At 38.6% G+C, this 15,496-nt stretch overlaps 1 protein-coding gene across 6 annotated transcripts in view; it reads left to right on the forward strand.

The window, feature by feature from the left end:
• Nucleotides 1–15,496, forward strand: part of mms22l (MMS22 like, DNA repair protein) — a 110,680-nt gene that overhangs the window by 19,667 nt on the left and 75,517 nt on the right. For all 6 annotated transcript variants that reach the window (XM_062969037.1, XM_016997218.2, XM_016997215.2 and 3 more), the window contains 6 exons: nt 262–349; nt 438–615; nt 1,960–2,053; nt 9,811–9,941; nt 13,858–13,971; nt 14,971–15,150. In XM_062969037.1, the coding sequence (XP_062825107.1) occupies nt 262–349; nt 438–615; nt 1,960–2,053; nt 9,811–9,941; nt 13,858–13,971; nt 14,971–15,150 (785 nt within the window). The remainder of the gene's footprint in view (nt 1–261; nt 350–437; nt 616–1,959; nt 2,054–9,810; nt 9,942–13,857; nt 13,972–14,970; nt 15,151–15,496) is intronic.

The following is a 15,496-nucleotide window of genomic DNA, read 5'->3' on the forward strand; positions in this document are numbered from 1 at the left end:
TACTTTCACATTCATTTCATATCCTATCATTCTGCGCCACAGCAAAGCGTGGCCGGGTTTAGCTAGTTGATTGTATTTTTACAGACAAGCAAAAAAAAAAAAAAACCCCTTAATTGTGTCCTATTCGTTCTAATTGATATTTTCTTTGTTTTATGTGTGTTTGTACTTGGATTGTTTCCCCTTTGAATCAGGGAAGCTGAGGTAGCATTCGTACATATATCATATGAAGAATAACATCTTTAATTTCTGTCTTACTGCCAGGTCAGGCTGCCCAACTTCACTGGGAGGCCCATGATGTCAGACAGCAGTGTACTGAATTTCTACAGTATGTGAAAATGTTCATCTTCAGGTGAGCTGCCAGAAACAGTTTTTCTTTCATTTTCCTCTGTTTATTTAGCATTGTTTATAATACAATATGTATTCATGCATTTGTTCAGATATCTGGAAACACATGTAATGGAAGAAGATGAGCTGCTCCATCCATATGAGAAACAAGAGACACAGCTGCCTTCCTTGCTGGTTGAGGAACTCCATTCTTTGACACTACATATTGGACATTTACATGAACTTCCTAGTTGTGTTTTGGGAGGATTTACCATTTTGCCTCAAGCTAAGGTTTTAATTGTTTTTTCTTGGTTTATTTTAACATGTATAAACAGTAAAAAAAAATGTGTGTGTGTGTATTGGGGGCGGGGGAGTACATGACATAAGACTAGGTTGGGCAGCCAGAATGGATGAGGAAGTACATTTTCTAACTAAGCATCCCACATCAGAAGTTTCCAGAAATCTATTTCTTATTTTGAAATGGGTTGTCATTTTAAATAGATTAGAACTGCTGTAATCTATATAAAAGGTAATGATTTCTTCCAGTGGTTCTTTCTCACTATGCTGTTATAATGCTATTATCATGAGCCTTTGGTGTCCACTAGGTTTTTTTCCCAATTCCCTCCAAAATGCATGGGTGCTGAAGTCACATTACATAGAATGGCACAGTAAAAAGATGTCCTTTATATATGTCAGAATCAGTGTTTACTTTTTTGATATTTTTTTTATATATATATATATATATATATATATATATATATATATATATATATATATATATATATATCTTCAAGCCATGGATGGTTGAATCCATGGATATGGATGACCAACTGCACCTGCATCCTAGGCTGCATCTTAAGAAATTCTACAGTATGTTATTTGGTAAGGTACTCTCTGGTTGAGAATTCTAAATACCTCTTCTAAAACGGCAAATCCCAGGATATTGTAGGGTGCAGCTACGGTAGTAGAAATTGAATTGTAGTATTAGGATGGTTTAGTGTGAAAGAGCCGAAGGAGAGGCAATTCAGTCTGGAATGGCTGAGGGTAGCATTGTACTCCAGGTGTAGATATAGCTTTATGGTTCAAACATTTGAGGACGTTATCACCTGTCATGTCAGCCAAGAAGAGACCTGGTGGGTCTCCCACCAGTACACTGTTATCATGGTGGGTTCTTATTTAAGAGTCACTCAGTCCCCTCCCTTAGATCAGTAAATTACCAGTGGAGTTAATCCAGCATGTAACCAGTCTGATCCATGATAGGGTTAAGGGAATATTTTCTCCCCAAGGCTGGGGCTGGGCAGGCTACATTTCCCAATGTCCTCCATTATCCTGCTCACTCTCCCAAGTGAAAAAGTAAGCGGAGTGGGGTATTCCCCAGTTATCTCTACTCAGCAAGATAACTGATCTCCCATGGGGAATTCCCACAGTTATCTCCAGAAATTCTTGCACATCTATCCTTTTCACAGGCAAGGGTTTGACTGAGGATTTATTTTTAAAATAAATCATACTAAAAGAAGCAAAGGTCAGTTTACAGTGTTGTCACTCCTTTTCAACTCTAGAAAAAATATTAGCTTTCAAATATCACTTGGTATTGATAACAATTGGTTTTGGTATTTTCTTCCCCCTTTTACTTAGTTATTTCCACCTTCATGGCATTTGCTGCATCTTCACCTGGACATCCATTGGTCAGTGCTGGAAATTCTTCATATTCTTGGTGAAAAGATGCCAAGTAGGTCTGCTTGTTGTCTAGTCTGAAATATTTGACTGTTGATTTTTTTTGTGGGGGAAGGATTAAATCTTTTCCAGTCAATGTGCATGTGTAAATAATTACTAAAGCAATAGCCTGGTAGAAACATCAATCTTTCATACATTCCAAAACAATACACTTTAAATTATAGATTGCTGTGTATTTATTCTCCAGAATCTTCAAGTTGTCTCAGATGTTTTTGTCAGTTGAATGATGCTTCAGTTTTGATCGCTTCCTGTAAGATATTTTTAGACTTTTTATTCCTAGCACAATCATGTTTTAATCCACAAGTTATATCCTAAGCGTTTTTGGTCTTTGTTTGTTTGTGTGGGTTTTTAGCTTGCCACCTTCATAAAAGGCATTAGGGTTAGTATAAGAGAGGGGGGTATCAGGGACTACCATGCCAGCATCCTACTTTCTTGCTGCTTCTATGAGACTGGAGAAGCTGCTGGCTGCTTAGTTACCCAACAACAGGAATATTTTGAAGACTTAGCTTCAATTGGGGTGGGGCAACACAGATGTAAAGATTGAGTCTGTAGCCAGGGATGAGGAAACAGAATGTAGAAAGGGTGTTGAATCCATTGCTTTCTCAGAAGACTGCCACAGAAGTATGCAAGGGCAGGGGCATAAAAAAGAGACAGTAACCCACCCAAGAGAGTGTGTTGGGCATGAAGGAGGATTTTGGGGGGGGGGGGGTGTCAAAGAAGAGCTCTTTCAGGAGGCTCGTCCCCTTAGTTTGTCTCCCAACATCACGATCCCCAGCTTGCCTAGCTCTCACTCTCCAGAGCTGGGGCAGACTATCTGTCCTACTTGTAAAGATTCAGCAGTCCAGTCAGAATGGGAGTTGGGCCAACCTGTAGATCAGGTCTACACAACCTGCAACTCTCCAGGCGTTTTGAAATTCAGCTCCCAGAATTGCTCACCATTGAACATGCTAGTTAGGAGTTGGAGGCCCAAACGCCTGGAGGGCCACTGGCTATGCAGGCCTGCTCTAGATGCAGTGCCCTTCAACCTGAGTTGTTGTGAGAAAAGCAGGATATAAATAAATGATGATGATTATTATTACTACTACTACTACTACTACTACTACTGCTATCATCAATGTCCTGAACCCATGAATCAAAGAAGAATGGGAAGAATGGACCTTGGAGCTATGTGAGGATTGTGAAGTATAAACCTTGTTTGTGCCCTTTTGGTAAGCCATGGAGATAGAGGGCTATGAAACCCTCCTGTCTATGAAAGGGGTAAAGGTGTCACAATTAATAAGAAATAAATATACTTTTAAGTTAAAGAGTAAGGAGCAAATCTAGGAAGATGAGTCAATTTGTGAAAAACAATTATATGAAGCCCTCTTCCACATAGATGAGACATTTTATTTCCCAGAGTTGTCATTTATTGTAGAAGTAACATAAAATTAGACTCCAGTGTAGGCATTCTACAGTATTGTTACCTGGACAGCTATAAGCAGTGTCCCTAAATTCCAGGCATATGCCATATAATGTTTTTCCCCTAGTAAGGAAAAAAATAGTCTGGGACTGAAAAATCCCCTATATGCAGGCCTGTAGCCGGGGGGGGGGGGGGGGAGGGTTCAACCCTCCCCCCCCCAAATTTTTCAAGTTATAAAAAAAATCTCGTTTACTCATGAATTTTAACTGGTTAACCAAATCCCCATGCTAAGTCTATGAGATGCAAAACATTAAGAGTCCCTCCAGGCACTATCTCAAGCAGATATTGACAGGTTTGTAGCGGGGAGGGGTATGTGCTAGGGGTTCAACCCCCCCCCCCCCCGAAGTTTTCAAAACCCCTCCTGAAAATTTTTTCTGGCTACGGCCCTGCCTATATGTATATGTAAGCATTGGCCTACCTTTTTGTTTTTAGTTAATGTAAACTATTGGAATAAAAATGTCCAAGACTCTAGTTCTGCTGCAGAGAAGATGGCATAAATGCTCAGAAGAAACTACTGTTCATCTTACCAAAACACAGAAAAACTGTTTTCAGACACAGTTCAAAATGCTAGTTATGACAAATGATTATTCAATCAAGGTTATCAAGGGGAAGTTGCTGCTAACTGTGAGAGAAATAAGGTCGAACATTGTGAAAGCCACCCACTGCATGACTATCAGCCTCCTCCCAGTAGACTCAAATCAAGGAAGGGCTTCATGAGAACCACCACTCCTCTTGATGTTCCCCCAGCGCCAGCAAGGGTGTCCCTCTGGGCAGCTAAACCAGGCAATTCTAACTGGATGGCCCCCCACGAGGGTCTTCCTCCAGGGGCAAACCAAGAATGGGCAACTTGGAAGTCCCTGAACAGACTGAGAAGCGGAGTGGGCAGATCAAAAGACAATCTGGCAAGATGGCACTACCTGGAGGAATCCTCCACCTTGTGTGACTGTGGAGCAGAACAAACAACTCCGCATATGTATGCTTGCCCACAATGCCCTGCCTCATGTACGGAGGAGTTGTTTAAAGCTACGGACAATGCGGTTGCTGTTGCCCGCTTTTGGTCCAAAACTATTTAGTTGCTTGTGCTTTCCTTCCCCCCCCCCCCCCCCATCATTTTGAAATTTATTTGTCGTACAATGCTTTTGACACGAAATAAATAAATCAAGGTTATCTGAAGCATCATATGAACCTGCAGGTTTTCAGATCCTCAGAGGAAGTCTTACACTTTGTCTTGCCATATTCCCAGTGACGTCTGTTGGGAATACAGGAGAAAGCGTTTTCAGTGTTTTACAAGGCTCTGGGCCTCTCTTTCTAGTCTGAGCTCCCCCTTGCTTTCATCCATCTTTTCAGGTTTTTGTTTTGACAACCCTTAGGGACCTGACTGTTAATGAAAAAGGTATTTTAATAATTACTATGAAATGTCCTTATTGTTATTAAGAGGTCTTTTTCTCATTGTGTTACTTAGTCTTCTTTATTTTAAAATAAGCCCCTTGTTAAAAATTAATTAACCTTCCTATTTAGTTGCAGATCTAGGCACATTTCTCAATGACTTACTTTGTGAGCCTTATTGACAGCTCTTATTTCTTACTTTCTTCTCTCTCTCTGTATATGTGTGTGTGTGTGTTCATACACTGATAATTTTATTTTATTGGTGACACATTTTAATTGTATCTGTTTAATTGTATCTGATGGTGGCGGGGTATAAATAAAGTTTTATAATAATAATAATAATAATAATAATAATAATAATAATAATAATTATTATTATTATTATTATTATTATTATCCTCATTATCCTCCTTGAGTTCTAGTTGTGCAAAAGGCAAGGTAAAATAAAATAAATGAAACTACTAATAATTCCAACATTTATAAAAGATTTCTCATTCCTATATCACCAGCTCTTTTCAGTAAAAAGTAATTTTATTTCATTCCAGTTCTTCTGTCATCTTTATAGTTTTAAGTCTGTATACACAACAATGTTTTGATCAGTTAATAACAGGATCTATTCATCTATTACCTGTCTAGCAAATTGAAAACAAAAAGACTACTCAATTTATCCTTCTCTTTTCAAAGCAAAACTCCACTTTTAAAACAATTAAAAGGTCAATGCATCTCTTCAGAATGTACCTTAAACCAATTAACACATGTTATTTGTCCTATTGATTTCAATGGAAATTCTAACAGATTCCTTTATGTAAGCATTTTTTATCCATCGCATTTGAGTGAAATGTCCTTGCAGACTCACCAGTTTATTTAGTATTCCTCCACAAGACTAAATCTAATTTATGAATAAAGGTGGAAGCTAGTATTATCATTGAACTTACATATGTGTGTCCGTCCATTTAGTCCTGAAACCAAAGCCCAGCGGGCAGTAAGGCCCCACAGTACCTAGGATTGGCACAGAATAAGCAAGACAGCGGAATGAAATAGCACTCTGTAACAGTGTCTAATCTTTAATCCCTTGTTACGCGCCTACTTCTAATTTTCTTTTTAAAAGCAAATTCTCCAATTCAGTGTTGCTGCATAGATTGCTTTACCTTTGAGATTCTCCTGTTGAGAACTGATCCTGCAACAGCCAATCAGTTTTCAGTGCCTCATAAGTTGTTTCCCTGTCCCTCCCCAAAAAAATATTTCTATACTTTCCTATATCTGGCGGTATACCAAGGACGGCTGACACCTTCTTCCTGTGCTTGGGTGATGCCATTTTGACATTGGATGATAAAGGAAATATTGTTTGGTCTAGCGTATTACTGCCATTTGAGGCAGTGCACCTCTTAGGTCTGAAAGGTTTCTTTTTGCTAATTCTACACTGTTTCCAGTTTTGGATAATAAAACCTGTTTATTGTTTGCTGATAATCTCAATTTCTCATATTGCAATTTTCACTTTATTCCCATTTTCTTAGCTAGAAACAATGGATACATGTTTTAATACTGTAGCAGGCATAGTTTCTAACACTAGATCTGTACTTTAGAGCAGAGCTATATTACAACAGAATATATTTTACAACATAATTTAAACACTTGTTCTTCATTTTATAACTTGACCACAGAGTAATTTTATGTGCTGTTTTAAATTACATATCTTATGGCCTTAAATTCTAAGTACAGAACTTTGCATATAATTAGATTTTCCTTAAAAGTGTAGAACCCCACCCTGGGTATTCAGATGGCTTGAGGATAGAAGCAGGTTTTTAAATATAAAGATTAGTTCAGCAAAGAAATGGCAATTGTGTACCTCCTGGGCTTCATTTGGTTTTATTCATGATTATTTTTGGCTGTACAGCCCATAGTACCACATAGGTCCAAGAGCAGAAAGGTTTGAAGTCTGAAAAGATGGTTGCAGGCTTTAATTCAGGGCTCCACATCTAACATGTTGGCTCTTCCCTTATTTACTTCCATTTCAATCCCCCCAAAATCCATTACCATTTTACAGAGGTCCTTCATTTTGAATCGGCTCCTGTTGAGACAAAAATAATACTCCTCGTTCTACTAAATTAACAAATTCCCAGTGCAGTATGATGAGATGGTCAAGAGGTGGCTGGGGCATCCTTTCATTGTGTGGATGGGTGACAAGGGTGGGTGAATGAGAGAGTGGAGAAGGAACCAGTGGGTTAGAAGGAAAGTTCAAAAGCAGTATTGACCAAGCAAAAGGCAGCTCTTCCTTCAGTCTAACAGGCCTTGAAGAACAAAATGAAATAACTTATAAGTAAAACAAGTGGGGAGAATGTCTTCTTATTCATTGTTCAGATGATTAGTTGTCTAAGGAGATTCTGCATACTAAGGTGGACCAATGAGGTGAAGACATGTGAAATATGTCCATGTCTCTAGTAGCTTAGCTAGGAAAGTCTTGAGAAACCGACCATTATGTAGAGCTTTCCCCATTTTACTTGTGAGCATACTAAGGTCTCCTTTTTAAACCTTACCTGAACAACACAGTTCCTGCTTGGGAAAGATCTGCTGTCTGGGAGATTTAGGAGTCATTGTCCAAATGAGTAATTTTTTCAAACTCTGGGGAGAGGCTTGTTGGATCACATGTCTCAGCAGTTGCCGATTAAATGGTGCTTGCTGTAAGTTTTTAAAATGGTTTTATTTGATACGTTAATTGGGTTTTTATATCAGGAAATGATGTTTTGACTGATTATGTATTGCTGTCTAATGTATTTGTATGAATTTTATATGTTGTATGCCACTTTGAATCCCACCCACGGGAGAAAAGCAGAATAGAAATGAATAAATTATTATTATTATTATTATTATTATTATTATTATTATTATTATTATTATTATTATTATTTTATTATGACACAGCAAACAAGATAGATATACTGGATTTTATATCACAAAATCACAAGTCGGACATTTCCCAAGTGTCTAGGACTGTGTGATGTATTTTCAGATGATGCGCGCAGATCCCAGCAGGGTGGCCTTTTGCAGCTGGCAGATCGTAATTTTGTCAATGTCTATTGTTTCCAAATGCCGGCTGAGATCTTTTGGCACGGCACCCAGTGTGCCCATCACCACCGGGACCACCTGCACTGGTTTCTGCCAGAGTCTTTGAAGTTCAATCTTGAGGTCCTGATAGCGGCTGAGTTTTTCCTGTTGTTTTTCGTCAATGCGACTGTCACCTGGGATGGCAACATCAATGATCCAAACCTTTTTCTTTTCCACAACTGTGATGTCTGGTGTGTTGTGTTCCAGAACTTTGTCAGTCTGGATTCAGAGGTCCCACAGTATCTTTGCATGTTCATTTTCCAATACTTTTGCAGGTTTGTGATGCCACCAGTTCTTTGCTGCTGGAAGGTGGTACTTGAGGCATAAGTTCCAATGAATCATTTGGGCCACGTAGTTGGGCCTCTGTTTGTAGTCTGTCTGTGCAATTTTCTTACAGCAGCTGAGATGATCAATGGTTTCGTCGGTTTCCTTGCACAGTCTGCATTTTGGGTCATCAGCTGATTTTTCGATCTTGGCCTTAATTGCATTTGTTCTGATTGCTTGCTCCTGGGCTGCAAGGATCAGGCCTTCTGTCTCCTTCTTCAGGGTCCCATTCGTGAGCCAGAGCCAGGTCTTCTCCTTATCAGCTTTTCCTTCAATTTTGTCAAGGAACTTTCCATGCAATGTTTTGTTGTGCCAGCTGTCAGCTCTAGTTTGTAGTGTGGTTTTCTTGTACTGGTTTTTTGTCTGCTGTGCTTTGAGGAGTTTCTGATTTTTGACTTCAATCAAAGCAGGTTCTTCACTTTGCTTTACATATTCTGCCAGGGCATGTTCTTCTTCTTTGACTGCTTGTTTTACTTGTAAGAGTCCTCTGCCCCCTGATCTTCTAGGCAGATGTAGCCAGTCAACATCACTGCGGGGGTGCAGTGAATGATGAATGGTCATGAGTTTTCTTGTTTTTCTGTCCAAATTGTCCAGTTCCATCTGTGTCCAGTTTATGAAGACAGCAGTATATCTTATGATAGGTATGGCCCAGGTGTTTATGGCTTTGATGGTGTTGGCTCCATTGAGCTTGCTTTTGAGAATTTTTCTGACCCTTTGTGTGTATTCTTTACTGACCACAGTCTTCACATGTTCATGCTTGATGTTGTCCAGCTGTAATATGCCCAGATATTTATAGGCCTCTGGCTGGTGACACTTTATCGTTTGTCCATTAGGCATATTTATGCCCTCACTTTCAATGATTTTTCCCTTCTTCAATGCCACTGTCGAACATTTGTCCAAGCCAAACTTCATGCTGATATCAGTGCTAAAAATTCGGACAGTGTTAGTCAGAGACTGGATTTCAGTTTCCATTTTCCCATACAGCTTGAGGTCATCAGATGCGAAATTTTGTGAGATTTCTTAGATGTTTAATAGCCGAGATTTGTTGTTGTTGTTGTTGTTGTTGTTATTATTATTATTATTATTATTATTATTATTATTATTGGGAGCAAAAGGCAAGTAGCACTTATCAAGCTCCCTTTTTTCCAACAAAAACTTAGGCCCCTTCCACATAGCTGAATATAATCCCACGTTATCTGCTTTGAACTGGAATATGTGAGTGTGGACTCAAATATTCCAGTTCAAAGCACATATTGTGGGATTTTCTGCCCACAATATGTGTGTTGAACTGGAATATTTGAGTCCACACTGCCCTATATTCTAGGTTATATGGCTGTACGCCATCAAATTAGAAGTGAAATCAGCAAAGACTGTTTTTTGTTCACTTTTCATTCTGTTAAATTGAATGTGCCTGATTTGGTACCTGCATTATAAAGTCAGTATTTAATAGTGAACTTTCCCCCTTTTATTTTTATTTCTAGGGCAAACTGTGTATGCTCACAGGTTCATAAATTTAACGGGTGAAAATTTAACCAATGTCAGTTTATTTGAAGAACATTGTGGAAACCTCTTACATGATATGATAAGTTTTTCAGCAAACAGATATACAAAGGTACTATACTGCTTTTATTTATTATTACAGTAGTGTTCTATTTCTCTTAATTGTATGATGAAATGAGTTGATGTCCTATACCTACCTTTTCCAGAATTGAATAAAATGTATTTTCCAGTTGAATTTAACTTTCCATTGGCCTCTTATATCTTGCTTATTTTTTTTTACTAGATCTTGGAAATACAAGGGTTGAATGACAAGTAATGCCTCCACCTTCGTTACTTGGGTTTGGATGGGAATATTTTAATAAATCAAATGCAGAAATAATCCTTAGAATGTGCTCTTTAACTACCACTATTCACTTTCCCACATAATCACCAGACAATTGGATACATTTCTGCCAATGATGAACACGTTTTCTGAAGCTGTCATGGAAGAAGTCAAAACTCTGTTTCTGCAACCAGCGCCTCACAGTACCCATCGTGCACAGATCTTCCGATAGCCAAGCAAACCAATAATGTGACCCACCCGTTCTTGTGAAATGCCGATTATGCTTGAAATATCTCTCTGAGTGATACGACGATCGTCCTGAATCAATCTGTCAACCTTTTGCTTATGAAACTTGGTGGTTGCTGTCACAGAATATCCAACTCATTGTTTGTCACGCAAGTCAGATGTTCCCACCTTAACATCTTTAAACTGACTCGCCCAACGACGCATAGTACTCACAATACAATCACCATAAACAGCTTGCATTTTCTGATGAATCTCCTTTGGGGTGACACCTTCTGCAGACTAGGACACGGAACAATGGCTTCAAACTACAGGAAAGGAGATTCCACCTGAACATCAGGAAGAACTTCCTCACTGTGAGAGCTGTTCAACAGTGGAACTCTCTCCCCGGGGCCGTGGTGGAGGCTCCTTCCTTGGAGGCTTTTAAGCAGAGGCTGGATGGCCATCTGTCGGGGGTGCTTTGAATGCGATTTCCTGCTTCTTAGCAGGGGGTTGGACTAGATGGCCCATGTGGTCTCTTCCAACTCTACTATTCTATGATTCTATGATTCTATGCTGTCAAGAATTCAATGACTTAAGCATGTTGCTTAAGTCTCATTGACTGACCTCTGTGCAGGGTTCCATACTTCGCACTTTAACAACACAACTGTTCAATGCTAAGGCTTTCTACCAAATGGAACTGTAGAGGAGTCTACTGAACAAGCCAGTACCTGCCGCATACCAGTACTGCCATCTGTTGAGGAGTTATGAAGGTGGAGGCATTACTTTTCATTCAGCCTTCATACCTTTGGTTATGGAATATGTTTTCTGCTTATTCACCTCTGCCTTCACTTTTGAAAGAGAAAATAATTTGAAGGGGTTTTTTAAATTTTTGTTTTTGACCCTTTTAGTTCTGACTGGAACAGGCACATTGATCCCATTGATCTGTGTTGACTTGCATTTAGCCATTGATTTAACAGGTCTACTCTAGCTGGGCCTGACCACAAGGGCTATGTAACTATAGCCCTGGAAAATGGAAAGTGGGGCTTGGACTAGATGGCCCATACGGTCTCTTCTAGCTCTGTGATTCTGTGAAAGTTAATTTGAATTAGGTGAAGCAGCCCCTCTGAATTCTCATGTTTGGATCTCATGTCCCACCATCCAAGAGCAAAGTGGGGAGAAGGTGATAGTAATGTTGTGGAGGAGGGAGGAAACCCAGAAAAATTCTGCTGGAAAAGAAGCACAGATATAAGATACAGTTCTAGGTCTGTATTCTCTAATATTTCTTCCCCCACAAAACAGTGGAGCAACTGAAGATAATACGGTTATTGAAATCATTTTTCATTTAGGGAAAGTGTGGGAGACAGAAACTGGTCACATTACCTCCCCCAGTAAGAATATTCCTCTCTCAATAAAATTTTCATTTAGTCTCCAAATCTTTCACATTGTAAGTCACTGAAAATTGTTTATACCAGAAGACTTATATTTTCTGTATTCCCATTCCTCTGGTAATTGTGCATACATTTCTTTCTTTGAGTGCCTAAGTTATATTTCTTAAATGCTCAACTAAATGTTAGGTTAATGCAAAGGTTGAGATTTGGGGATTAAAAGAAAATTTCATTCTGGGACTAATAGAACATTATTTTATCTCTGTTCTAGCAATCAAATCTCTTTACTTAAAGTTTCCAGCTTCTTTTCTCATGCTTCCATTTCATTCCCAGACAGAAAACTGCAAAAAAAAGTTAATAACTTTTAATAAACAGAAGAGATAACTCAATTGTGTAAAGAGTATATCGTGCAACATCAAGTGCTACATGATTAGATCTAACGCAACATTGTTTGAAAATTGTGTGTTTTAAAAATGTTAAAACAAATGGGAGTGGTATCTAGTGACTGAATGTGGCTACAATACCACCTGCTGGTGGATCAAGGTAAAATCTATTTCATGAAAGATGGCAGGCTAACAACTCACAAAATAGAACTGTGTTTTTGAAAATTTTGTTCTGTTATGTGCTGTTTTGGAATTCTTTGAATGTATTACAAATGGCTGTGGTCTGGCTAATTTGGATACTTTTTTATTTATTTAGCCAACATCTGCATGCTTTTATCTGAAATTTCATGAGTGAAATGTATATGAATTCAAAGTAACAAAAATTTTCTCATTAGGAATAATTTTGTGTTGTCTGCTGTGAGGCTTGAAATTCTAAAGTTGTTTTTAAAATAGGTATTTTATATATTTTTTAAAAAGAATTGAGGACTTGACTTCGGCAGGTCTCAATGGAGGACCTGTGGGACTTGGACCCGCACAAACTACACTTTGAGGTCTTCTGAGCTGAACCAGGCTGGACAAATGTGCCATTCAACTTCTTCTTGCAGATCTCCAATGAAGGAAAGCCACACTATCCCAAAGCCATCTGCTCCTCTGATGAGCAACATTGACTCCTGTGTTTAGCTAACATATTTTTCTTTGTCATTTTCAGCCATTGGTTCTGATTTTGTTTTGATTCTGTATTAACTCATAGCACTTTAATTGGTTGGTTTTGCGGTGTAATACAGCTTCAGGTTCAATATGTATTCCTCATAGAACTCAGTTTCCACATCACTGATCTACACAGGCCCTACTTTGTCTACATCCTTCTTAAAATGAGACACAGTGCTTCCAATGAACCTAACTAAACCTGAAGAGAGCAGAGCTCCTTTTCCCCTTGATCTCGATATTATTCATGCATTGGGTTTTTAAAAAGAAGCTATTTCTCAATGCTGACTCATATCCAGTTTGTGATCAACAAAGATTTCCAAGTTCTTTTATTATTATGTCAGATCCACCACACCCTTTACTTGTGTCATTGATTTTTTTTTAATGCTGAAATGCAGGAAAGAAAGATACAAATACAGAATGGAGAAGACTTGGTTTGGTAGCAGTATGCATGGAAGTCTCCTGTTTTTAACACTGTATCCTGCTTGTTGATTTTAATGATTGTTTTTATTGATGTTGATGTTTTTTACTGGGATAATTGTTTTATTGCTTTGTTACTGTTTTGTTTGTTTTATCGGGCCTGGCCCCATGTAAGCCGCCCCGAATCCCTTCGGGGAGATGGGGCGGGGTATAAAAATAAAGTTATTATTATTATTATTGGAAATCTTAGTAAACTGCTTCTCATGCTATCTGATGTGGGATTTGGCATTTTTTTCACCCTACTCCCCATATTCCATATTTGTGCTCACTGGTTACAGTTTTCTTCTTTTTTTTCCAGGAAACTAAATGGGCTGGTCCACAGGCCACCATTTTGAGTCTTTGTAGATCAGAAGTTGGATATGAGTCCAGTAGTGCAATGTAGGGCCTTTTATCTTTTTGATATTACCCCTGACAAAAGTCCAATATATAAAATTGTTTCAACTGTTTCTAACAGAATAGATATTTCTTAATCTGTGTGTATAAAATTGTACTATGTGATCTTTAAGTGAAGTAATTTATTTGCCACAGATAAGGCCTCCTGAAGCCCTGAACAGTCCCCACTATCCTTGCATCTGTGTGAAGGAATTGTGGGTTCTGCTTATTCAACTGCTTGACCACAGAAATAAAGGATCTCACACCGAGGTAGGCGTTGTTGCCCAGCAGAAATAACATTTCCTGCAAAAGTTTATATTTGAAACATTGGATACTATTGTTGTAGGTAACATGTACAATAAGCTTTGATCCATAACTATGCCATGTGGAACTGTCCTTCTCCAAATAGGAAAGTAGAAGCATCTAGAAAAATTGTTATGGGAGTGATCAGAAAGGAGAAATGTTTGCTTTACTCACCTGTTTTGGTTTTAGATATCTTTATTTTGTTTTCTTTTTGTGTGTGTTTATGTACAGCCAGTCCCCAAGTTGTGAACAAGATAGATTCTTTAGGTTTGTTCTTCAGCTGAGTTTGTATGCCAGTCAGAACAGTTACATTTTTAAAGCGTAGCTCCAGCCATACACACACATACATACATAGAAGCCCCCGGTGGCGCAATGGATTAAACCCTTAACAGTTTCTCAAGTCGCTCCTGACACTAAAAAAAACATACATACATGTATATATGTATCAGCTTTGGATAGCATAGGGAAGGGTTAACACCCCTGTGGTGTTTGTTTGGTTATCTGTGCCCCTGTTCAAAAGACTTCACCTTATTTTCTGTTCCTGTGAGAATTGGGTGAGAAAGCACCTTTTCTCCATGATAACTTTTCCAAGAGTGAATTTCCCTGCCAAGGGATGGATTTTTCTCACTTGTTGTCTCACCCCTGTTCTTAACCATTAGTTGTTTGTAAGTTGGACATTTGTAACTCGAGCACAGCCTATAGATGTGATAGACACATAAATCCATAAAGTGAAATATCAAAAGGTACATTTTGTTTTGTGAGTTTAAAAGTTTCTCTTTGGAAAAGTCCTTAGGTGATAAGTCTCATTTTCAGACTTTACAAGTTGTAGAGTACTAGATAGCGCCGGGTATCTATCTATCAGGGAAAAGTAATGCAGGAGCTCTATAGTGTAGGTGATTATTGTGTGTGTGTTTGTCTTTATATATACAATCTTTTTTTTAAAAAAAACTTGGTTTTTTTCTACAGTCATTCTGGAGTTGGTTGAATAAAATCCTTAAAAGTGTATTTGAAAAAAACAATGGTACAGAAGAAACGCCTTCTTTTGGATCTATTCCATGTAATGATCCATTGAGCTTTAGTTGGTGGATTATAACTCACCTGGCACCACTCTACCACATTGATCGAAATGGACACGTAGATAAAGAGGTGGGTTCTTTCTTTTTCCTTCGCAAATTTTTGCTGCGTAACTGGTCTGAATTAATCCAAGCTGAAGATTGCCAAGGATTCAAATTTTTGAATTGGTTGCCTTTCGGTTGTCTAAATGCTCTTCATGTTGTCTAGAGGGAACCAGACACTTTGCCATTTCCAAGCTTTGGTATCTCCTTTGTTCCAATAAGCTTGATTTCTGTGAGCAGTTCCTCTCTTGATAAATCAGTGGTTCTCAGCCTGGGGTCCCCAGATGTTTTTGGCCTTCAGCTCCCAGAAATCCTAACAGCTTGTAAACTGGCTGGGATTTCTGGGAATTGTAGGCCAAAAACATCTGGGGAATCCA

This window comes from Anolis carolinensis, chromosome 1 (genome assembly GCF_035594765.1).
Source record: "Anolis carolinensis isolate JA03-04 chromosome 1, rAnoCar3.1.pri, whole genome shotgun sequence".
Taxonomy (NCBI): Eukaryota; Metazoa; Chordata; class Lepidosauria; order Squamata; family Dactyloidae; genus Anolis; species Anolis carolinensis.